Genomic DNA, 26462 nt, shown 5'->3' with positions numbered 1-26462 from the left:
ACACTTGCAAACTAAAGAACACACGCAAACTCCAAAACACGTACAAACTCCAAAACACTTGCAAAATCCAAAACACTTGCAAAACCCAAAACACGTACAAACTCCAAAACACTTGCAAAACCCAAAACACTTGCAAACTAAAAAACACATGCAAATTCCAAAACACGTACAAATTCCAAAACACTTGCAAAATCCAAAACACTTGCAAACTAAAAAACACATGCAAATTCCAAAACACGTACAAACTCCAAAACACTTGCAAACTAAAAAACACATGCAAATTCCAAAACACTTGCAAACTAAAAAACACATGCAAATTCCAAAACACGTACAAAATCCAAAACACTTGCAAACTAAAAAACACATGCAAATTCCAAAACACGTACAAACTCCAAAACACGTACAAACTCCAAAACACGTACAAACTCCAAAACACTTGCAAAACCCAAAACACGTACAAAATCCAAAACACTTGCAAAATCCAAAACACGTACAAATTCCAAAACACGTACAAATTCCAAAACACGTACAAATTCCAAAACACTTGCAAACTCAAAAACACATGCAAATTCCAAAACACAACGGAAGTGCTCCAGGACGCTAGGGGCAGTGTTGAGCTCGATTTGCAAAATAAACGGCAAGTTTGTCTGTATGGGACGGTCTAGTCTCCGTCGCGCTTCCCAGGTTGCCTAGCAACCGTGATACTAACCGCTGGAAACGTGTCATACAACTTGGTTTGACAGAAATGAGGGAGAACATATTTTGTTCATTTGTTTGTTTGTTTCTACATGAGCTTTGTGTGATTTGATAAGTATCTGAGGCTGAGACCACAGGACAGTAAAACATGATTTTTGGGCTTCATTTCTGTACTGAACAGTCATTTCAAGATTAATTAGTAAATAAGAATTAGCTGATGTTGTTCATGAGACTAAAGTCATATCACTTTGGTAATGTAAATATAATATGGCCAATATTCTAGTTATTATATTAATCATTATTAGCTATTACAGCAGTGAACATGAACTCTGTGTCAAATACTGAGCTTCAGTACAGATTCAAGTTGCAGTTATTTATATGTCTTATCACCTTAAATCTTCACTCAAAGACAAGTATCTTTGACAGTGCATATATAGGTGTATCATATATAAGAGACAAATGTTGTTCCTTCATGCTGGCATTACTAAATTTGGCTCATTGCTTACATATATTTATAAAAAGAAAATGTACAAGCTGTGATAACTGTTTCTGATAAAATGAAGAGTAGACTGATATATGAAATATTCCTTTATTGGGTGAGAAAATCAGACCATGTCATAACTGCTTTAAGTCATACAGAATAGATATCAGAGCCTTAAACAGGCTGGCTTCTGCTAAATGGGTCAAACTGGGCAGAAAGTAAACAAACACATAACATCCTTACAGAATATGATGTAACACTATAGATCAACTTAGCTCAGAATATATAAAGCATATAAACAATTACAGCAATATGATGCAACAAACACAGCAGTGCTACTGATCCAAAATACTCAAAGCTTCATAGAACTGAAACAAACATTTGTTTTTAGCTCCATTCTGCTGCTGATACATACTTTAGGTTTCTGAATATTACACTTGTTGCTGCCTTTCATAGTGTGTAACTTGAAGGCCCTGAGTACTTTCTCCCACACTGAAAACACTGGAATGATAAAATTATTTGAACATTACCTAATAAGACTGATTCAGGACAGACAATTAGTTATTTTAAACTTTTCTAGCAGTCCTTCACAAACAGGGAACAGTCTGTCTATTCTCTCCATCTGTCAGCTGCTGCTGGCTCTTCCTCCTCCTCTTCCTCACACACTGTTGAGTTTGTCCTGGTGGATCATCAGGGGTGCAAAGCCTCACAGATGATGTGCAGCAGTGGGTCCCTCAGTCTGTCCTCACTCTGGACACTTGCAGTCGTCACACATGGAAATCAAATGTGTGATAAGCTGCAGGATTCAAACACAAGTGTGACTTATAAACACATGTTCATATTTTTATTACACAATCAGAGAGAAAGAAACAGAGAGAGTGCAGGACAGACAGACAGGTGACAGTCTCAGGTGTATACACTGCTACAAAACAGCACAAAAGAAGGAGGATTTAGTGTTTGTGTTATTACGAAACAAGAGGAGTTCCCAGATGGTACAGTGGACACACATGTGTGACTCCTGTGATTAAAGCATCTTTCTTTCAGCTTAACGAGTGAACCGTCAGCTCGTTCAAACACACGTTAAAGTCCGTTTGGCTCGACACCACCGAACAGAGGCAGCAATATAACACAGCTAACATTAACAGTGCAGTGAATCCTGCTTGTGCTGTGATATTCAGGACTGCAAACCGAGCAGCATCACTGACTTTCAGCTTGTTGTGTTTGTGGATATATGACTGACTTTAATTATCCACAAAATCATCACAATCTCTGTAAGATTAAGGTCGACTATATATATTTTTTTAAAGTAAAGGCTTTAAAACCAAGTTAATTCTGAAAGTACAGACATGACTAATGTCACATAACTTTCCCGACATGTGGCCAACAATAATGGTTTAATGTTCTTCATTAAAAAAATATTTGCGCATAAATAAGTGACATAATATTCAGTACTTACTTCTGAAAGTTTACACTTCCTCCGCTCCGCTTCCACCGTTTTTTTTCGGCAAAATTATCCACACCACCACCGCACTATGAAGTCTGGGATATGTTGGGCCATGAAGGCTACACCGACCCATCCTTAAAATTCAGGGAAATTATGGACGCATTTGAGGGCCGCATTTCGAGCAGCCTTTGAATTGGGAAAGCCTTCTCTTGTCGCTGTGACGTAATCGGCCTTAAAATGCGGCCTTTAAGGCTGCAAACCCCAAATCCGGTCATTGGTACTTCCTGGCTTGTGTAGTTACTAGGTAACAAAAGCTCAACACTGCCCCTAGCGTCCTGGAGCACTTCCGTTGTGTTTTGGAATTTGCATGTGTTTTTGAGTTTGCAAGTGTTTTGGAATTTGTACGTGTTTTGGATTTTGCAAGTGTTTTGGAATTTGTACGTGTTTTGGATTTTGCAAGTGTTTTGGAATTTGTACGTGTTTTGGATTTTGCAAGTGTTTTGGAATTTGTACGTGTTTTGGATTTTGCAAGTGTTTTGGAATTTGTACGTGTTTTGGAATTTGCATGTGTTTTGGAATTTGCATGTGTTTTGGAGTTTGTACGTGCTTTGTCTCTAGGGGCCACCGTATGTACCAAAGTCATCAACAGTGAACTTGCAGTGTGCCCTCTGGTGGACAAGCTATGCAGCGTCAGTATTCAGGTTTGAAGGGTGTTTTTCCTTTACTTTTGTTATTTCATTGATCTTTCATTATAAAAGCTCACACTGATAAATCGGCAAATAGCCAATATTGGCCGATAATACTAATCAAATTTAAAGCACAGCTGTTATCTCTAACAATATGATTGTTATAAAATAGCAAGACCATCTGCAGACACTTTTCTGTAAGGAAAACGTTAACTATTTCAGCTGGTCTGTCTGACATCCCTCACACTCAGCACATTGAGAATCATGCTTTAGTTGGTGTTTGTGTGAGCTTAAGCTTGGTGATAGGACACTGTGAAAATGCTATGCTTTTTTTTTTTTTTTTAACAGAGAGCAGTTTATAATTTGTTCTAATGACTCAACACAGCTGGAATTGTGTGCATTTAAGCCATAAATGTTCTCCACCTGTGAGTCATGCAGGCTCTTTCCACATCAGTGTTCTCCCCGATGATCCATACTCATATACCTTAAGAGAAATCTATCTGCAGTGTTTACTTTAAATAGCTTACATATCTTGCAATACATTATGTGGAGTATATGTTGCTGTCTTACTTTAATGTCTATTTGGCTATTGAGCAGAAATTAATTGATGTCTCAAACTTGAAATTGAACAAACATCATGATTCAATAATGATTTGTTTTATTCTCTACATTCATCTAATCTCTATCTCGAATCATTATCCTAAAAAAATATGCAGTTTATGCTGACACCTTATAAATGTGGTGCTGTCAGTCTAATTTAGTACAGTTCATACTATCCATTTTTTTAGATCATTCTTGTCTCTTTAACGATCAGACACAATCATTTTCCTCTTAGTTTTATCTCTTTCTATCATTGCAATGCCCTTAAACTGTTATCTGTACATCTGTAAAGGTCATGCTTGTTTCATGGATGTTTTTGACATTTCAAGCATTTTACAGCTTTGTTACTATATATATATATATAGAAAAGCTTTTTGTACCGTGTTTGCTAAATATGGAATATAAATTGCTTTAACTTTGAAGATAGATGACGCTTGATAAAACGAAGTACTAACTTATTGAGAGATAGGGTACAGATAAGTGGGGAAAGTGAGAAAACACTGCTTACCTCCCCCACCTGCATTACCACGCTGAGGTAGCTTTTAGCTGTTCTCATCTGCTGCAATAAAGTTACTCACTGGTGAGCAGATAAGTCTAGCTGTGCTGGACAGCCTCCAGGTGTAAAAGTGTGCAACTGCATGAGTGTGAGCGTTGTTGCTCTAAGAGATATGCAGGTATATAAAAGATTAAAAACTTAATAAGACATCTACTTTATGCCTCCACCTTGCATCGCTTTTCTCCACTCCACCCAAGGAATATCAAAAGTAGCACAAGAAATAATTACATCAGAATGGAAGGCTTTAAGTGGATTTGTTTGATGGCTGCTGTGACCACCGGATAAGTGTGACAGATGAGGCACACAGAGGCTGGAAATAGACTGTATCGTGACTCTAAACAGAAAGCTATACACCTTGGACAGAGATCAAGGTTGGAAAAGGAAACTCAGAGCAAGATTACACTGAAAAAGGCTGTGGCATGGTTAAGATAATGTATTAAAATAGGGTTCAGTGAAATAGCTCTTGTTGAAGGAAAATCTAACTTAGTTGGTGTCCGGGATTTTGTAAAGCTTTTCCTTTCTGTAATTTTAGCTTCTCAGAAGTTAAAATACTTACCTTCTTTCGCATATGGCATCGCATTTCATCATGTTACTGTCACAATTGGTTCAGACATCCCAAACCTTATAGAGCCATTGCAAAAAACATTTTCTCTGTGATTCTGTAGCAGGAGCTGAGAAAAAAAATCACAAAGCGGAAAAAGCTAAGAATAGGATTTTCGGAACTTCAGCAATGAGTGATACTGGTGCAATAATGGATGTGTAATGTTTTCCACTGTGTTTGAGCATATTAATACCGCATCTTTAGGGCCATTTGTGCAAGTGCAAAAAATCTCACACTGACATTAATACTTTCATTAATACTTTCAGGTTTACTAAGATGTGTGGAACTAATGTTAAGCCCAAAACCAGTGCATCTGTATTTGTAGGAATAAATACACAAAATGTAGGGAGGGGCGTTTTTAAATGAAACATAAAAACTGATTTACTTAAGTTTACTGTGTACTTCAAATTTCACTATTAATTAAAGCCCCTAAAATGTGTGACTTTTGCAACACTCCCAATGGCAACAAGAACAAGTAGTTGTTCTCGTTGCCATTGGGAGTGTTAAAATATGTGGAAGGTCAATGCAAGACGTTATCAGAGCAGCTCCTAAGTGGAACAAGGAACTGCTCAAAGGTCTGAATACAGGGCTTGATCTGTGGCTTTGTTTTACAAAAACATCAGGTGTTTAGTCCTCAATAGTGGTATTTTTTGTAACAAAGTAGAACTTATCAAGTACCAAAGGGAAAATATAAGATGCATACTTATTAAGATAACCTTTATTAGTCCCACACATGGGAAATTTGTTTTGTCACAGCAGGAAGTGGACAGTGCAAAAGTTATGTAGCAAAAATTAGAATATAATAAGAATAAATACCATATACAGTAGAATAAGATAGAATAAAATATACAATAGGATAAAAATAGAATACAAATTCTATATACAACTGAGTAAAAATACAACGATGCCAGAAAAAGAGTATTGCACTTAGTGTTATTGCACATGTGTGGATATGTGTGTTTGATCAGTTGGAGTCTTTGTTGTACAGTCTGACAGCAGTGGGGAGGAAAGACCTGCAGAATCTTTCACCGTGGGTGCCGCAGCCTGCCACTGAAGGAGCTGCTCAGTGCTGTCAGAGTTTCCTGCATGGGGTGGGAGATGTTGTCCAACAGGGATGACAGCTTAGCCACCATTCTCCTGTCACTCACCACCTCCACTGGGTCCAGAGGGCATCCTAGAACAGAGCTGGCCCTTCTGATCAGCCTGTTCAGTCTCTTCCTGTCACCAGCAGAGATGCTGCCACCCCAGCAGACCACACCGTAAAAGATAGTAGAAGCCACCACAGAGTCATAGAAGGTCTTCAAGAGTGGGCCCTCCACTCCAAATGACCTGAGTCTCCGCAGCAGGTACAGCCTGCTCTGCCCTTTCCTGTAGAGGGCGTCTGAATTATGAGTCCAGTCCAGTTTGTTGTTCAGATGAACACCAAGGTACCTTGGTGTCAGTGATGAGGCCGACTATTGCAGAGTCATCAGAGAACTTCTGCAGGAAGCACTGGGTGGAGTTGTGGGAGAAGTCTGCAGTGTAGATGGTGAAGAGGAACTGAGCCAGAACCGTTCCCTGTGGGGTCCCCGTACTGCAGATGACCCTGTCTGACACACAGCCCTGAGTTCTCACATACTGTGGTCGGTCGGTGAGGTAGTCCAAAATCCAGGTAGTGCGGTGATGGTCCACTCCTGAGTTCTCCAGCTTGTCCTTCAGGACCGTGGGAAGAATGGTGTTGAAGGCACCGGAGAAATCAAAGAACATGAGTTGAGATGTCAGAGATGTCAGATGTCGGCCTGTAGCTGTTGAGATCCTTGGGGCGTGAAGTCTTTGGCACTGGTACAACACAGGAGGTTTTCCAGAGCTGTGGGACTCTCCCCAGCCTCAGGCTCAGGTTGAAGAGGTGCTCCATCACTCCACACAGTTGATCTGTGCAGGACCTGACGACCCTTGAGCTGATGCCATCTGGACCCGCTGTCTTCTTGGATTTAATCCTCCTCAGTTCCCTCCTAACCTGGGTGGTTGAGAGAGACAGGCTGGAGCCTTGTGTTGACCGTGTATTGGATGCTGTTGTTGGGGGTTGGGGAGGAGTGAGCAGGGTGAGTAGAGGAGGTGTGAAGTGTCTGAGGTGTCAGAGGTGGAACAGCAGCAGTGGGGGTGGGTGAGTCTGCAGCCGGTGTTGAAGACTGCCTCATGGATGAATCAAATCTGGTGAAGAAATGATTCAGTTCATTTGCCCACCTCACATCCCTCCCAGGCAGAGAGTTCTGATGTTTGTGGCCTGAGATGGTTCTGAGGCCTCTCCAGACTTTGCCAACATTGTTTTGCTGAAGCTGGTTCTCCATCTTCTGCCTGTAGCTGTCCTTCCCATTCCTTATCAGTCCCCTCAGCTCTCTCTGCACCCTTTTCAACTCCTCTTTGTCTTTGGATTTGAAGGCCCTCCTCTTCTGCTTGAGGACAGCTTTAATTTCTGGGGTAATCCAAGGTTTGTTGTTGGAGAAACACCGCACAGTCCTGGTAGGTATGGTGTTATCCACACAGAAATGAATATAGTCAGTAATGCATGTAGTAAGGCTGTCGATGTCCTCTCCATGGTCGTCACAGATCACCTCCCACACAGTCAACTCAAAACAATCCTTAAGAGCCTCCTCGCTCTCCTCAAACCATCTCTATACTGTGCGGGTGGCTGGTGGCTCCCTGCACACTAAGGGCTCATACACAGGGACAAGGTGCACCAGGTTGTGGTCAGATCTGCCCAGGGGAGGGAGAGGTGATGAACTGTATGCCTCTTCAGCATTGGCATACAGTAAGTCCAGTGTTCTATTGTCTCTGGTTGGGCATTCCACTTGGATGTATTACAAGTTATTTTTATAGTGAGAAGAGATTAGTCAATAATGAAAATGGCAGCGGGTACAGAATACTTCGTGTGTCTTTACCAGTGTTGGGTAAGTTACTTTAAAATAGTAACTTAGTTACATTACTAGTTACTTCTCTCAAAAGTAACTCAGTTACTTCAAGTTACTCGTTACTTTCAAAGTAACTAGTTACTAGGGAAAGTAACTTTGGTTTTACTCAGAATTCTCTTGTTAATGTGTTGCTTCCATAACTTTGCCAGTCTTCTAGCTTGCTTACTTGCCACAAGTGCACTGTGCCACCTACCAATAGAAAGGAAAAGATAATGTGCATATTTCCACGAGAGAAATCCCACGCCTGGACCGTCATTGACTGCTGCCATGATTCTAGCCTACGTCACAGCGTCATGTGCACCTTTTACATCCAACACAAAAACTGCAGTCGTGGTGCTTTCGATTGTACTCAGAACTCGGAAATTCTGCCTTCTGAATAGGAAGATGTAGGCAACACCAGACTGCAGATGAGCTGCATACAGGGCTGGACTGGGACAGAAAATTGGCCCGGGCATTTTGACTAGAGACTGGCCCACGATTATAGGAAAAATCATAAAGCCTTTGAATGAAAATAAACACTGTTGTGACAGTGATGTACACTGTTTTGATGGTATATATGCATCAATCTGTAACACCTGTCCCACGTTCTATTGAGAGGGGCCCTGGGTTCCTGTTGTTACTTTCCTATTGATACTCCCTTTTTAATGCTTATGGTATTAAATATGCAATAAAACTACACTATATGGAAATAAATCACACACAAACAGGTCAATTATAAAGTTAACTCCACTTTAGTGAATGCTGAACTAACAACACAAAGAAAATAAGTAAAGTCAATGAAGTTTGTTAAACAATGATAAGGTATCTACCTCAACAGAAACAAAACAATCAAATAATATTGTGGGCCCACACGCACTCTCACCAAACACACACACACCTCAAGTGCTACAGTCTTTCTGCTAGCAAACCCCTCGTTGCAGGCCTGAGTCGTGGCTCGGGTGCGTTGGGACCTAAAACAATATGGTCGCTTCACTTGTTGCCAAGCAGTAAAAATAAAAAGCACGTGCAAACAACAGTACTCACACCTCCAGGCAGTTCAAAGGGATAGCGGGGAAACTGGGTCACGGCTACCAGCAGGCCGCGGCAGCAGCACTCACAGTCGTCCTTTCCACGTGCTCCCACGTGAACACATAACTTCAGCACACCAGCAGAAGGGACCTCTCTGACACGCCAGCAAGACGTCCGTCTCCTCCTACTGAATCACACAACTCCGCTAAATGCCAGTTCACATGCGATAACATTCAATCTTAGCATTAGCATAAGAAATAAAAACAGAGCAGAACAAGAGCTTAGCGAATATGCTAGGCTACGCTAGCGGCTATGTTAGCAGTTGTGCTAGCGGCTGTGTTAGCGCTAATCCGTTTTACACAATAACATTGGGTACAAGTGTCAGACAAAATCCACATTTACCTCACAGTAGGGTACAACAGTTCTCGACTCCAGTTAACTATCCGTCAACCCAAAAATGCGTCTGTCGCCCTTCTATGAACTCTGCGTTCACTCGACACTGTTCAGCTCTCGTCTCTCTCGCTTCCTGCAGAGTGCACACGGCTCCCCACTTACTCCCACCCCTCTACCTGAGACTACTTCAGGGTTCACTGGAGCTGTAGTACATATCAATACCATATCAAAAATAATGACATAAACCTCAAAATACAAATAAAAAGGTTGTGCATTTAACTGACACACATCACATACTTTGCAGGCATTTGTATACATTCTTGAACACATTAAACATTTGCAATTAACTATCAATATTAATGAACAAATTGAAATAATGAGCTACTTATATAGCCAGGGCTACACCCTCCCCCTTCTGAATGTCTGAATGTCCCCATCCAGGACTCTAGAGTGCGACCAATTTGGTCGCAAATGCGACCAAATTTTTCAGTGGTGCGACTAAAAATAAATATTTGGTCGCACAGGTGCGACCAACTGTTCCGGTAACAAAAAAAAAATCTCTGTAACTCTCCGTGTGGTCAACAACAGACACACATTATGCCCCTATCGTGGACTAAACCAATCAGAGATAGTCAGGGGCGGGACCTCTCTGATTGGCCGTGGTCCAGTTGAAAGTGCAGGTGGAAGAGAGAGGTGAGTAGCTTGAATAAAGCGATATCAATTCATTAACGGATTCCACACAAAGACCTAAACACGGAGCGGACCCAACACATCAGAATCAGCTTCGTCTTTCTCGGCTTTCTCACCCGACGGCCTGAACACGGACACGCTGTCGGAGCTTAGCGATTCTTCGGGTCCGCGCTGTGTTTATGTCTTTTTGCGCTGATTCTGAGCTGCAGGTTTTGCCTCTCTCTGACCAAAATTCACCGAGCCTGCAGCAAAAGAAGCAGCAAACTGCGCTTCACATTTGATCAATGTCGTCATGAATTCCCTCTGACTTTTGCTGTTTTGCTTCCACCACGATAAAAATCACACTTCCTGCACAGCTCTCTCTCTCTCTGTACTTCAGGAACAGTTTCCCGTCTCAAATCTGTTTTCTGCATTATTCATTCGCTTATTACCCACCAGTCTACCGTTGTTTACAGCGCTTTTTCTTTTTTCACTTAAATAACCTCGGACAAGAAAGCCTAATTTCTGCTGTTCAATACTGAAGAAATTTAAATGTCTTAAAATTATGCAAAATTGCAGAATATTTTTAAGGTTATCTGCTATAAAAAGCCAGACCAGGAAAATCTCCTTCATGTTTTCCTGTGTTTTATTCTCAGTTACTTTCACACAAAGGCATCTGCTGTGATTTTCACAATTCTGATGAAGTCTCATGTGTATCAGTACTGATAAATGATCAGAATTATAATATTTCTGACTGTCTGAGGCTAAATTGAATCAAATCAGGACTTTGAGAACCAGAATTGAATGGATTATAGAAATCAGTGATGATACTCAGCCCTAGTGAGCAGCCTAGGCCTGAGAGAAGTGGATGTACTGTAGCTGTGGGTAATAAGAAAAGATGAAAAGAACTATTGATAACTTTTTTGTTAAGTTAAGGCCTGATCTGTCTGAAATTCATAGCCAGTGCTCTGACACGGTGCCATCAATATTTGAATGCTGAAAAAGCACAGTGTATCCAGAAAACACATTATATGCTGCAGTAAATGCACTGCCCAAGTGTCCCCTCTCCCCACGGCCTTTCAGCAGCAGACAGCAGCAAACAGGTTGTCAGAGGAGGCCAAGATGATGATTACGTTTTTAACATTTTCTACAATATTGACAAAGCACTTTAAGCACAAGTTTGTTAGTTAATAATTTAGAAATTAATATTGTCTGTATGGACTTCCCCCCCCAAAGAAAGTGCACATGTAAAACTGCGGTGTTAAGCGATGCGGTTGAAAAATTTGAGTGCGCCTAACTTTTGTGCCGGTACGCCTAAATTTTTAAAGTTAGGCGTACCGGTGCGCCCATGTCAAAAAGTTAGTCTAGAGCCCTGCCATCAGACCTATTTTCATTAGGCCAGTTAAAATCTCACTAAAGAGTACTGGCTAGTGCATTAACATTTAGGAGTCAGGGTCGTAGCAAATCTGAATTACCATACCTCGGTAACTAATAGTCACAGGTCTGTCAGTGGGCCTTCCAAGTTCATCATAACTGAGGCGCAAAACAGGTCTCACTCTCCTTTTTGTTTGGAGGTCATAGGGTGAGTCAGCACCCCCAACTGAGATACTAGGTGTAGGAACATCTCTGTCCTCCAGCTCTTCAGCCCCCACCAAGTCTTGGTGTTGCTGTGAACTTTCCTCCGTCTGATCTACTACTACTGAGAGTTCTTCCCCCTGTTCCTCCACCTCGGACAATTCATGAACACTGGGATGATCACTTTCCATATGGTCAGGAAGGCTCACAACCTCCTCACGTCGAGGTTCAACACTGTCGCGAAAGGCTAAAGGAGGTTCATAGTAGACACACTGTTCTTCAGACTCTGAGGACCAATCATCTTCACTCAGATGCTCCAAATTTTGTGTCTGACTTTCATCTTCACACCTTACTTGCTGTGCCCTGGTCCTTGGTCTCTTTGGTCGCGCTGTCTTTTCTGATGGAGCAGACATCCTGACCATGTAACCAATGGGAAGCAGGTGATTCCTATGCACGGTCCTCACAATACCAGTTCCTCTCTCTGGTTTTACACGATACACAGGGAGATTGGGTAACTTGGCGATCACTATGTAAGGTAGTGAGTTCCATCTGTCTTGTAGTTTGTGCTTTCCTGTGAGGCCCAGATTCCGAACCAGCACCCGATCACCTTCCTCAAGTGTCTGATTCCGAACTCTCGCATCATACAGTCTCTTGTTTCGTTCATTGTTCCTGGAAGCTGCATCAGCGGCTAGCTGGTAAGCTTTTTGAAGTTCTTTTCTCATGTTAGCCACATACTGGTGGTGCTTTAAGTCATTTTCTTCATCTGACCCCACACCAAAACACAGGTCAATGGGTAGTCGTGCCTCTCTTCCAAACATGAGGAAGTAGGGCGAGTATCCTGTGGCATCATTTCTAGTGGTGTTGTAAGCATGTACTAGCTGGCTTATATGCTGGCTCCACTTAGGCTTTTTAGCTGAATCCAGGGTGCCCAACATTGCCAGCAAAGTACGGTTGAAACGCTCAGGCTGCGGGTCACCCTGAGGGTGGTAAGGTGACGTTCGGGACTTATGAATGCCCAGCAGGGTCAATAGCTCCTTAATGAGCTTGCTCTCAAAATCTCTACCCTGGTCTGAGTGAATGCGAGCCGGCAATCCATAATGCACAAAGAACTTTTCAAAAAGGACTTTGGCGACAGTCAGTGCTTTCTGATCTTTTGTGGGAAATGCTTGAGCATACCTGGTGTAATGATCAGTGACAACCAGCACATTAGCTATGCCTTTAGAGTCTGGCTCAATAGAAAGAAAGTCTATGCAGACCAGGTCTAGAGGGCCATTACTGGTAATGTGGTGTAAAGGGGCAGCTTTCTGTGGGATGGACTTCCTAGCTACACACCTTCCACAGTTCTGTATGTATGTTGCAACTTCAGATGCCACTCTGGGCCAGTAAAACCGGTCTTTAATGAGTTCTGTAGTTCGTTCTGTGCCCAGGTGAACCAGCATCATCATGCACTGATTTTAGTACCATTGGCCGATACTTAGCAGGCAAGACGATCTGACTCACTTCTCGACCAGAGGGTCTTGTGGTGACTCTGTACAGAAGGCCACGCTTAACCTTTAACTTGGATTTTTCTCGCATCAGCAACACAACATCTGGGTTTGGATGCGTGGAAGCTGAAACACTTTGGTTTCTCTCAACCTGAGGTTTCACCACACCTATAACTGGATCAGAGTCTTGGGCTTCTGACAGTTCTTTCAGGCTTTGCTGTTCCAGCGGGCCCACTTCTATCTGAGTGAAGTTTGCATATAAAGCTGGAATGGCGTCTGGCGAAACACCCAGCTGGTCAACAAATCTGGTGGTGTGTTCTTGAAAACCATCTGTAGTGATCCGACGACACAAAGCTTTTACCCCAGAAGGTGGGATATCCACCCATCCATCTGTTGTGTCTTGCGGACTCCTGGACAGTGAGTCGGCATCCACATTTTCACGGCCGGGCTTATATTGAATGCTAAAATCATAGGTGGAGAGTGCTGCTAGCCACCGATGACCTGTCGCGTTCAACCTGGCAGTGGTCAGGACGTAGTTGAGTGGGTTATTATCAGTTCTCACTGTGAACTTAGCCCCATAAAGGTAGTCATGGAACTTTTCCACTACTGCCCATTTCAGAGCCAAAAACTCCAGTTGGTGAACTGGGTAGTTCCGTTCTGCATGACTCAACTTGCGGCTGGCAAACGCTACCGGGCGGAGTCCTTCTGGGTACTCTTGGTTCAGGACTGCTCCTAGACCATCCAAACTTGCATCAACATGTAGGATGTATGGTTTGGCTGGATCAGCAAATGCCAAGACTGGAGCATGTGTGAGCTTGTAAACAATGCTCTGAAAGGCGTCATCACAAGCTGGGGTCCACCGTTCACCAAAAGGCTCGGCAACTCGAAAGAAGCTATTTTGCTTTCCTTTAGTGACACCCTTTTTGCTACCCTGTGCAGGAGGATATCCCTTGGTCAGTTCTGTCAAAGGGCGGACTATGGCGGAGTAGTTCTTGATGAACCGCCGGTAGTATCCACAAAATCCGAGAAAAGATCTTAGGGATTTCAGATCAGTGGGTTTCTTCCAGTGAGTCACCGCACTCACTTTCTCAGGATCAGTGGCAACTCCAGAGGCAGAGACAATGTGTCCCAAGAACTTCACCTGGGGTTGGCAAAATTGGCATTTGTCAATGGAGACTTTGAGGCCACATTCCTCCAGCCGGTCCAGGACTTTAAGTAACCATTCCTCGTGCTCCTCCAGTGTCCTGCCAAACACAATAAGGTCATCCAGATACACAAGAACTTGAATCAGGTTCATGTCTCCAACAGCTCTCTCCAGGGCAGCACGGTGGCACGGTGGTTAGCACTGTTGCCGCACAGCAAGAAGGTCCTGAGTTCAATTCCAACATCAGGCCGGGGTCTTTCTGTGTGGAGTTTGCATGTTCTCCCCGTGTTTGCGTGGGTTCTCTCCGGGTACTCCGGCTTCCTCCCACCGTCCAAAGACATGCAGCTTGTGGGGATAGGTTAATTGATTAATCCAAATTGTCACTAGGTGTGAATGTGCGAGTGAATGTGAGTGTGAATGGTTGTCTGTCCCTGTGTGTTAGCCCTGCGACAGACTGGCGACCTGTCCAGGGTGTACCCTGCCTCTCGCCCTATGACAGCTGGGATAGGCTCCAGCACCCCCCGCGACCCTGAAAAGGATAAGCGGAAGCGAATGGATGGACTTTGAGGCCACATTCCTCCAGCCGGTCCAGGACTTTAAGTAACCGTTCCTCGTGCTCCTCCAGTGTCCTGCCAAACACAATAAGGTCATCCAGATACACAAGGACTTGAATCAGGTTCATGTCTCCAACAGCTCTCTCCATTAACCTTTGAAAGGTTGCGGGTACGCCAGTGATGCCTTGAGGCATCCTCTCAAACTGGAAAAACCCAAGAGGACAGATAAAAGCTGTTTTCTCTTTATCAGCCTCAGACATCTCCACTTGGTAATATCCACTTCTCAGGTCCAGTACAGAAAACCACTTGCTTCCTGTCAGACAATCCAGTGCATCATCTATGCGTGGCATAGTGTACTGGTCTGGGATGGTTCTGGAGTTCAGTAGACGGTAATCAATACACATCCGCACCTTGCCATTCTTCTTCCTGACTTTGACAATCGGGGAAGCATACGGACTGCGTGACTCTTTGATTATGCCGGCTGCTAGCAGTTCTTGTAGATGGCGTCGGACATCTTCAATGTCAGCAGGTGCGATTCTGCGAGATCTCTCCCTGAATGGTCGAGGGTCTCTCAGCCTTATGTGGTGAGTGACACCTTTGGCTAAGCCGACGTCCCACTCCTCCAGGGAAAAAACATCCGCTCTGTTTGATAACTTTGCTGCTAACCTGGCTTTCCACTCTTCAGGGATAGGAGAATCTCCAAAGTCAAACAGTTCAGGGTTAATAGACCTTTCTTGGGCGGAGGTCTTTGTTAACTCAGTGACAGTGTCCATCAAGTACACCTGAGCTAGCACTGTACCAGTGGGGACAATAGTCTCTCTTTGGGACTCGTTTCTTAGCAGAAGTGTGAAACTGTTAGTGTCCATCTCAGAAGATGGTAGTACTACAGGTGGAACCAACACTCCAGCTGGGAGGTTTGTAGATTCGCCCACCTCCACCATTAGAATACTTTTGTCTAATGGCTGCTGTTGTTCCACCTTGCAAACTGCATACTGTACTGCACAAGGAGGGATAGTGATTGGCCCGGGGCCTTGCCACTTCACATGACCCACCACGCCTGTTTGTTGGCTAATGAGTGATGAGGGCAGTTCTGAGGAGAGACTATTTATCCTCAGTGAGTGAATCTCATCTTTCCCTCCTACCTCTTCACAATCTCTCAGCAGAGAATGCAGTTTCTGGGAGTTAGTGCCAATGATGACAGGAACCGGGTCTGGGCTCTTTGGATCTGGACACACCAAGGCCAAGACAGTGACTGTCTCTACAGCTTCCTTTGAGTTGGGGGGAAAACCCACCTCAACTGCCACATACCCCTTGTATGGGTAGTTGGAATCACTCAGTCCCCATATGGCGAGATCTTTTAAAGGAAGAATGGGCACATTGGGGATGAAACGGGAATACCAGCTCTCAAATATAATGGTGACTCGAGAGCCGCTGTCAAGGAGAGCTTTACATGGTTGTCCTTCTATGGTCACATCGGTCATCATGGACGGGCCAACCAATCCTTCTGGGAGTCCATCCTGTGAGGATGTGTGCACGGAACTTTTCCGGATGGAACCGACCTGTGTGGGCTCAGAAGCGCCACCTGTAGCTCCTTTTCCCCCTTTGCTCCTACGAAGGGCTCCGAGTAGCCTCTGAATTACTTTGGCAGTGTTTTCAGGAGCCATGCAGTGGGTGGCAATATGGCCATTCTCCCCACACCGGTAACAGAAGTAACTTTCTGAATCTTTTGCAGCATATGGTCTGTTTACCTTGCTTCGTCTGGCCCTCCCATCTCTCTTTGTTGAGTCAGTTTGGGTTGAACCCTGTGACACTGCCATAACAGTCAGCTGGTGTTGTAACTGTTGAACTTGCTGCTTTAACTGTTGGACTTCATTCTCCGCGCCAGTCTCAGCAACTTTCTTGGTTTGTTTCAACATTAGCTCGGCATCTGAGTGCTTGCTTGTTAACTCTTTAAGCTCAGAGCGTAACTCTTTGATCTCGGCTTTGAGCTCTTGAACCTCTGTCGATTTGGCTTTTGTCTCTTCACTAACTTTCACTTGTCTAACTGTGGTATTTGACTCATGCCTCACTCTTGCATGGTCTTCTTCTTCTCGAATCTCACTGAGCAGCTTCAGGAAAGCGGGTGGCTCTTCCTTTCTTTCTCTGAGTCTTAGCTGCAGTAACATTATCTCTGACTCAGTATAAGCTGGTCAATACGTGCACGGTCGACTCGATGGCTAGGGAGACCCCCTCTCTGCACTACTTTGGTCAGAGAGCGTTCCAATCTTCTCAGGAAGTCTGACAGCTTTTCTCCTCGCTGTTGACCCAGGCTCCTGAAGGCGAGGTACAAGTCTTCACCTGACTCCAGGGATCCAAATGCACTTTCTAGAGACTCTACATAGCTCTCCGGGCTAGCATCAGGGTTATCTCGTCGTACAGCTTGGATGATCTCCAATGCCGGTCCCTTTAGGCTCTCAACTACTCTCCTTCGCTTCTCTCTCTCAGAGCAGTCACACTCTTCAATCATCAGGCGAGCCTGCTCAACCCAGCTATCCAGGCTCTCTTCACCTGCTGGAGTGGGAGAGTGGCCAGAGAATATCCGCAGACGTCGAGATGCAGTATTCTCACCGGTAGGTCGCATAGTTTTCGCTAACAGGTCTCCGACTGCCCGAATGATGGATTCAGGGGAGTTTTCCTGTGGGGTTTCAGTAGACAGCAAGGCACTAACATCATCAATTGTTTTGCCTTCTTCTACCATTAGTTTCTTAAGCTTGGCTGAGAAGTCATCAACTGACCTCACAGATTCAGTGAGGAGGGAAATCTTCCAGACAGGACCTCCATTCAATGGCTGTACATGTGGTGGTATGCGGTCTGGCTGAGTAGCTTGACGGCATTCACACAGCACAAGGTTATTGCCTGTCTGGGTGTCTCTTAGTCTATCTCTCACTTTTACTCTTCCAAAAGCTTTCACTGACTGAGCTGTCTCTTCAATGTCTGATAAGTCAAAATCAGAAGGAACATCATGCAGTACAAAAGCCCGGTTTGGGTCTATACCTGCTTTACTGCACCAGCTACTAAGCTCGGGTGCAATTTGAGACTCTTTTCGAGTAGTCATCATACAAACCCTAATGCTGGTGTGCTAGGCTGTGAAAATCTGTAAACAAAATACTCCTTTAAAGAACAAACTAGAAAAGTTAAGCACGGGAGCATCCCAGCGGTGCCTCCATAATTGTGTAACACCTGTCCCACGTTCTATTGAGAGGGGCCCTGCGTTCCTGTTGTTACTTTCCTATTGATATTCCCTTTTTAATGCTTATGGTATTAAATATGCAATAAAACTACACTATATGGAAATAAATCACACACAAACAGGTCAATTATAAAGTTAACTCCACTTTAGTGAATGCTGAACTAACAACACAAAGAAAATAAGTAAAGTCAATGAAGTTTGTTAAACAATGATAAGGTATCTACCTCAACAGAAACAAAACAATCAAATAATATTGTGGGCCCACACGCACTCTCACCAAACACACACACACCTCAAGTGCTACAGTCTTTCTGCTAGCAAACCCCTCGTTGCAGGCCTGAGTCGTGGCTCGGGTGCGTTGGGACCTAAAACAATATGGTCGCTTCACTTGTTGCCAAGCAGTAAAAATAAAAAGCACGTGCAAACAACAGTACTCACACCTCCAGGCAGTTCAAAGGGATAGCGGGGAAACTGGGTCACGGCTACCAGCAGGCCGCGGCAGCAGCACTCACAGTCGTCCTTTCCACGTGCTCCCACGTGAACACATAACTTCAGCACACCAGCAGAAGGGACCTCTCTGACACGCCAGCAAGACGTCCGTCTCCTCCTACTGAATCACACAACTCCGCTAAATGCCAGTTCACATGCGATAACATTCAATCTTAGCATTAGCTTAAGAAATAAAAACAGAGCAGAACAAGAGCTTAGCGAATATGCTAGGCTACGCTAGCGGCTATGTTAGCAGTTGTGCTAGCGGCTGTGTTAGCGCTAATCCGTTTTACACAATAACATTGGGTACAAGTGTCAGACAAAATCCACATTTACCTCACAGTAGGGTACAACAGTTCTCGACTCCAGTTAACTATCCGTCAACCCGAAAATGCGTCTGTCGCCCTTCTATGAACTCTGCGTTCACTCGACACTGTTCAGCTCTCGTCTCTCTCGCTTCCTGCAGAGTGCACACGGCTCCCCACTTACTCCCACCCCTCTACCTGAGACTACTTCAGGGTTCACTGGAGCTGTAGTACATATCAATACCATATCAAAAATAATGACATAAACCTCAAAATACAAATAAAAAGGTTGTGCATTTAACTGACACACATCACATACTTTGCAGGCATTTGTATACATTCTTGAACACTTTAAAGATTTGCAATTAACTATCAATATTAATGAACAAATTGAAATAATGAGCTACTTATATAGCCAGGGCTACAAATCTATCAATCGTTTGTTGTAAGACTCAGATAATTATTTTTTTAAAAGTGAGACATTTTAAATGAGAATAAGAAAGAAAAGTATTTATTTGTGCCCCCCCTTTCCCTGTTAATGCCCTACATGCCCCCCTGGCAAAACTTCCCTAGATCCGCCCCTGCACAGTTACCAGCTGTCAGCTACCTAAAAAAGGATCCTGGTGTTATTTGTCTCTCAGAAACAGTTCATAACTTCCCTTCAACTCATTCATGTCACCTAAAAGTTAAACCTGTTTCTCCATCACCTGTTCAGCTCTGATGATCCAGTAAGGACATCTCCTGGTTTCATCTTCATGTTTCCCTCTCACCACATAACCAAACCATATCATGACCAGCAGCTTTTTTGCAGCTGTAGCTCCAGCAAACATCAGCTGATACTAGAAATTAATATTAAATAAATTCTAACAATAGCTGATCAAGCTTAAACGTGCTGCTGTTGTTTAGCGCGACATCCGCTGGTTTCCTCTTTCGGCGCAAAGTGGGCGATAAACAAACAAGAGAGCCGATCAGCTGATCATTGATCAGTTTTCATGATTGAAGTAGAAACGGGAGAGGGAGGGGGGAGAATGAAAGAAGAAGAGGCAGCTGTGCAGCGTAAAGACACAGAATAACTCCATCTTTGTGCCTTTTTCATTGTAGCTGAATTACGGGACAAACTGTTCCTTTTCACCTCAATAAGAAACGCGTAATATTTTCTCTGAATACCAGATGGGACGGTTGGCAACTCTAATAACTTATGAACAAAATAAAGTTCAACATCATTAACTTCATAGCACCACCCAGCTGTATAGAAACTCTGTCATGCTAGCTAGCACGCAGTACGGAAAAAGTCAGAATAACGAAAATAAACTCCACCTAAACTTGGTTCATATCTGACCCAGAGAGACTGCAGGTCATAACTTCTTACCTGAAGTTCAGTTCACACTTGGACCGGCGGCCGCCTCGGGTCTCTTTTCCTTCTGCGTCCCTTTTCCTTCATCCACCTGCTGGCCTCCACCACTTGCTAATGTTACTGAATCTGTGGAAGCTCCGCGATAGCCACCACACGAAGTAACGAGTAACGACCCTATCTAAATCCCAGTAACGACTAACGCGTTCCTGATTTTGGCATAATAACTAGTTACCGTGCTCGTTACCACAATAATAACGTAGTTACTGTAACGCGTTACTTAATAACGCATTAGTCCCAACACTGGTCTTTACTTAGCAGTAGAGATGGACCGATCCGATATTACGTATCGGTATCGGTCCGATACTGACCTAAATTACTGGATCGGATATCGGAGAAAAATAAAAAATGCAATCCGATCCATTAAATATCACGAAAGTACCTCACAAAACTTGCAACACGCCGTAACTCACCTCAGAACGTTAGCACGTCGGAGCAGTATGCATCACGTGATAGAGCGGCTGTGGCATGCGGGACCTGTCGGTGGTCTGGATAGCATTTGGAGCTTCGCTAGCAACCCGGCATTTCATCTCCGACAAAGTCATCCCCGAGAGAAGTAAAGCAAGTGTGTAAGTCCATCTCTGAATGTTTGTAAAGCATTCCTGCGTTGAGCTTAACAAGCGACTGCCTCTTCTTGCTGCTACTTCAATCATGAAACTGCTTAATGATCAGCTGATCGGCTTTTCTGTCGCGAGTCCGTGTCTCTTGTTTGTTTTTGGCCCACTTTGCACCAGAAAGAGGAAACCAGCGGCTGAACAACAGCAGCACGTTTAAGCTTGATCAGCTGTTGTTAGAATTTATTTATTATTACTTTCTACTCGAGAATCTTTTTCTACGTAGCTGATGCTGGTAACTGTGCAGGGGCGGATCTAGCAAAGTTTAGCCAGGGGGGCTGATAGGGCATTAACAGGGAAAAGGGGGCACAAAGACATACTTTTCTTTCTTATTCTCATTTAAAATGTCTAGCTTTTAATAAATAATTATCCGAATCTTACACCCAAAGTTTTAATTTGATGTAAAATGAATAGAAGTCAATTACTGTATATAGTGACTATTAAGTCTAATATATATATACCCTAGTAAGCTATAGTACTTTTTCCTTTGGGAAGGTACCATCTGTGCAGTCTGCAATTTTGTTGAAGAAAGATGTTGAATCTATTTAATATTTCTTGAAAAATAATTGATTTCTGTGCATTTTTTTTCACACTGCATCAAATTAAGGTTGATTACGTCGATTAAGCATCATGAGGTGGAGCGTGAGGGGTGGTTCCCTATTTTTTATTTATTTATTTTTGTTGTTGCTGGGAGTTGGAACCCTATTAGTTAGGTTGCTTAATATTTACGCTAAGTACTCTTTAAAATACCAGAATAGGGAGGATGGTGTAGGTTTAAGTTTATTAGATTGATCAGTATTGCTGAACTATGAAATTTTTTTTTTTGCATACAGGTATAACAGAATAGCTTTAGTGTAGTTGTTGTTTTAAACTTGAGTATGAACTTATACAAAATGCAGCAAGATATTTAAAAAAACTGTCTTGTTGATTAAAAAACACTATATCGGATTCATATTGGTATCGGCAGATATCCAAATTTATGATATCGGTATCGGACATAAAAAAGTGGTATCGTGCCATCTCTACTTAGCAGCCAGCACATACAGAGCTCTGCAACATCAAAAATCATCTTCATGTTTTTTGAATTTCTCTGTTACCAGATCTATTGCATAAAATATTTTCAAAATACACATTATTTTGAATTTTATCTCAAAATATGTCATCTGCTGAATGTCAGTCAGAACAAGAAGCACTCTGAGAGCAGAAGGCTAAACTCACTTTTAGAAGTTGGTTGTTTAAGTAGTAGTTAAGTAGTTTTTTGTTTGTTTGTTTGTTTGTTTGTTTGTTTGTTTTTTTTGCCTGTCCCGTTTGGCTCTTTTGCCATCAGAATTATTGTCTAAAGGCAAAGAAAGATGCCCAACGGATTTACTTTACCAAATTGACCATCCCAGCCTTGCCGTAATGGTCCATTTGATTCACCTTTTATTGTTTATTTTATTTTCACTTGCTGAATACGGGACAGACTTGACTGAGGGAAAGAAGGGGAGAAAGAAAGAGGGAAAGAGAAACAGCTGAGAAGAGGGACAAGGGCAAAAAACAAAAACCAACAGAATGGACAGAAAAAAAAAAGAAAAAAAATGCATATATCGATCACCCGGATCACCTGTTGAGAAAGAAAAAAGAGAACAAGCAGAAGAGAACAAGAGTAATAGAATAAACAACATCACAATGATATATGGGAATATGACAGTAAATACTAAATATTAAACATTATTGTGCAGCACATAAGATCAACAGAACACAGTGTGCTTTGAGGAAGGAGCCAAAAAGGGTGTAGTTTGTGGGTGTGATCACCCGTGTGTACACCTGTGAGCATGGACGCGCTTGTTTTTTTAAAAGGTTCCTTCATGTAATGATCTGCTAGAGGGTGTGGGGGGGCCACAGCCCCGTCCTCCAGGGCATGAAGCAGGTATGGAGGAGATCAAAACTCCAGACATCCAGAGGCCCTCAGAACACAAGAGACCAAGGAAGACCAACAGAGGGGCAGCCGCGCCACTGTCCCAGAAAGAGCTGAGGAGAGTCCCAGATGAGGGCTCACTCAGCAGCCGCGGAGCAGAAGCCAGGGGGAGTTGCAGTGACGCGCCCGTGAGCTCTGCCGGCAGCCAGCTGCGCCTGAGTGACCGAGCCCTAGGCCGAGAGGCTGGGGGCACCCCACCTCCGAAGTGGCCCGAGCGAGCCCCAGGCTCCAGGCCCCGATAAGCGGCCGCCAAGGAGTGAGCCGGTGTGTACCTGTACGCCCATCCCCAGAGACAAAGAACCACCAACGCACCGATGTCTGAGGGAGTCCGCCACTGGCAGGGGAAGTGGTGGTGGGGGGAGATAGGCCTCCAAACCTTGGAGGGCCTGAGATGTCCCCAGAGAGGTGGCGTCTGATACCCAACCTGACATATAGACACAGACATACAGGCACAAACATCCATTCCCACCCTCATGCTCTCATATGCACTTACTCCACAGAGAGTGATATTATACCCCTCTTGTCAAACTGACAGGTCATGAATTATTCATGAGCTCCGGAAGTAGGAAGTAATTAAGGAAGTAATAAAAATATGATATTCATAAAAATATGATATTCATAAAAATATGATATTCATAAAAATATGATATTCATAAAAATATAATTGATTATTTAGAAAGTTTCTTATATATCAAAATAGCATTCTTTTATTTCTTTAAGCAATTAAATTTTTTTTTTTTTTATGCTCAAAAAACGCCATCTGGTGGCGGGTCAGTGTGTGTCTGCGCGCGCGCACGCGCGCGCCCGAGGCTGTGTGTCTGGGCGCGCAGGGGCGCGCCCGTGTCTCCGGACCGTGCTCTCTCGGGCTCCATGCTCATGTGTTTAAAAATGTATTAAACCATATTAAAATTGTTTAGTTAAACTTGTGCTTTTGTAACGTTCAGTATGGCCACAAACACATGCTGCATGCCTTGGGGGAAAACTTTATTTCGATTTATATGCATTTGTAGATTTAGAATAAAACTCATACTGATGTGACAATAAAAGTGATTTGATTTGATACTCAGAAAAAACTCGCGATCCCCTAACCCTAACCCTCCTTAGAAACATAAGCAGGGAAAACTCCTTAAAAAACCCTCCGCGTTTTCTCCAAAACCCTACAATAACTTGTTAGGGTACCCCCTCTATTCCCAAAACCTTATATTCGATAACAGGGGAAATCCTGAAAAAATCCTTAGTCTTTTTTCTCAAATTCAGCGCCCCGCGGCTCCCTTCATGCTCAGCCAAACAAAGCCAAAACTCCTTTAAAAAAAATTTCTCCGCGATTTCTCCAAATCCCTAGAATAACTTGTTAGCTACCCCTCTATTCCCAAAACCTTATATTCGATAACAGGGAAAATCCTTAGTCTTTTTTCTTCAAAAACTTCCCTCTTACTAGCAACCTCTAAAATTCAACGCACACTCTAAGTTCTACCTCGCTCTTAATCTCCGATCCACAACTTCTTGCAGAGCACAATTTTTTCCTGCTTGTTCGCTCCCCGCTCTGCTCCCGAATGCGCTGCTTACCTCGTTCGAAATTTGCGCCGGAGACCAACTCCCCCCCTTACTTGGCCCCGCTGCCAATCACATAACTATTGCACCGCTCCCTTCGCACCCCGGTTAGCCAATCCGCTCCAGGTCCGATTTTTATGATCTCCCGCTCAGGTTAAGACTACCCCCGAGCTCCCAGAAGACCCCGGCCTTCAGCCATATCAACAACTGGAACCGCTCAGACTGCTTGCGAGTTCGCATAGGGAGCGGCCGATTTCAACAGCAACTTGCGTCTCTTTCCTTATCCGCATATCATTCGGTAAGTGTTAATCTTCCTCTCTAACTACATTTTTGCATTTTCCTTTTTACCATTCTGTCAATCCTTTCATTTAAAAAAATAAATAAATATCACAATGGTTTCTAACACGTACAATACACCATCCATCCATCCATTCGCCTCCACTTATCCTTTTTTCAGGCTCGCGCGGTGCGCTGGAGCCTATCCCACGTACAATACACTTTAAAATATATATAAGCTCCACTTTTAACTCCCGTAAAAGTTTATACATTACATGTCTACATCACCTATCATGGCCTCATCAGGTATCTCATATCATCTTGTTATTGTTATGTTATGCTCCTTTGATATTTTGCTAGTTTGCGTGTTTTAAAACTCTTTTTGTTTTTCTTTATATTTTTAGACCCAGATGTGTTAACCTGATCCCTGCGAAACACCAGCTCTGCGTGGATTTTGACCGAGAGTGACCGGATGTTGTTTCCGGCCTGAGGTTGCCTGAAATGCCGTGAGGCTCGTTTGAAAGATTGCGCCCGAGACCAACTCCGCCTCCAAGGCATGCCTACCTTTAGCTGCCACCAGTGAGATATCAGAGCCGGGCTCCACATATCCAATCAGGAGCACGAGCAAGACAGCTTTTGCAGACTCTCCAGAAATATACAAGTCCTTACCAACTGCTCTGCAACCCAGTGTTTCTGGTCCCCTCACTAACATCGCTTTTTGAGATATTTTTTATGAACCACCAAAAAAGCAATTTTACCCCACAGTACAGAAGACTGGGTCTGAGGGCAGCAGCGGGGACAAATGATTGTAATGAAGCGACGGACATTTCATGGCTGGTCTTGCATAATCGTGAGTTATTATGTCATATGGTGATAAGTACATAGTTTTGCAAGAGGCATACAAGCACTGTGGAAAAAGTAATCATAAAACTGTTTTTGTGAACACCCTACGTTATGCTTTAAAAAATGTGATACATGTAATGTGATCATCAAAGAACATGATTTTTTTTTTTTAAACTTTTATTCTTATGCTTTTAAAGTATGTCAGATTATCTTAAAACACTTATTTGTATGTTATAATGCTTTTCTTACACCATGTGTAATTTTTATAGACACCTTATTCATTGTATCAATGTGTAATTATGTATCTTTGATAAATAAATAAAATATTTAATCTTGTATTTGTGTACTTTCTGGTGATTCAATAAAAAATTAGTCACATATCGCTCTGATAAACACAGATGGCTGAAAGAAATGTTTGATGGAACAAAGGAAACAAGTGTCTTGCTGTTAAACTTTTAAGTCACCATGGTTTAAATGAGAAAGTCTGTATGTAAAACATGAAAAACTCCATATCAGTGATATCTACAATGGTGTACTCATTTCTTTGTAATGGTACTTTACTGTTCCAATGAAACAAAAAGAAAATCTCATTTTTAAAGTACATTTTTCGGCCATCCTGACCTATTTTCAGGGGCAAGAATGTTGATGTTAGACTGTGTTTTAAATCAGGTTGTGATCTTAAACTAACTATCACAGCACTGATTTCAGTTGTAATCTCAATTAGAATCCCAATTTGGCTTTTCTCCAGTCAGTGTTATGGTGAAATTTAACTTGTTCTTTTGTGTAATTGCACATGGCCCAGCAAAGGACCCCTTAGTAAACTGTACAGCATAAGTTTTCAATTCACTTTTGTCAGAAAACTTCACAGTATGAGAAGTTACAGCACAGTTTCTCCAAACGTGTGGTTCTTTTTCAGCCAGCGTGCTTTTAGAGCATCTACATTAGCTC

General features: G+C 43.0%; 1 protein-coding gene and 1 long non-coding RNA gene across 2 annotated transcripts; both read right to left on the bottom strand.

Annotated features, from left to right (window-relative positions):
• Positions 1-1271: 1271 nt before the first annotated feature.
• LOC146699864 (uncharacterized) lies at positions 1272-3057 on the bottom strand. Its single transcript, XR_014922484.1, has 2 exons — positions 2634-3057; positions 1272-1973 (listed from the first exon to the last, which is right to left on the bottom strand). It is a non-coding gene; the product is annotated as an uncharacterized LOC146699864 (long non-coding RNA).
• Positions 3058-17003: 13946 nt separating this feature from the next.
• Positions 17004-17576, bottom strand: LOC146699863 (paraneoplastic antigen Ma1 homolog). Its single transcript, XM_085471470.1, has one exon. It carries the CDS (start codon positions 17574-17576, stop codon positions 17004-17006), a length of 573 nt encoding a protein of 190 aa, XP_085327596.1.
• Positions 17577-26462: the final 8886 nt, after the last annotated feature.

The sequence above is a fragment of the Copadichromis virginalis genome, linkage group LG10, assembly GCF_057382275.1.
Source record: "Copadichromis virginalis isolate Kocher_CV1m ecotype Utaka linkage group LG10, C_Virginalis_male_GT1.1, whole genome shotgun sequence".
Classification (NCBI taxonomy): domain Eukaryota; kingdom Metazoa; phylum Chordata; class Actinopteri; order Cichliformes; family Cichlidae; genus Copadichromis; species Copadichromis virginalis.
Note: the sequence above shows the minus strand (reverse complement) of the source record. Positions and strands in the feature narration are given on the sequence as shown.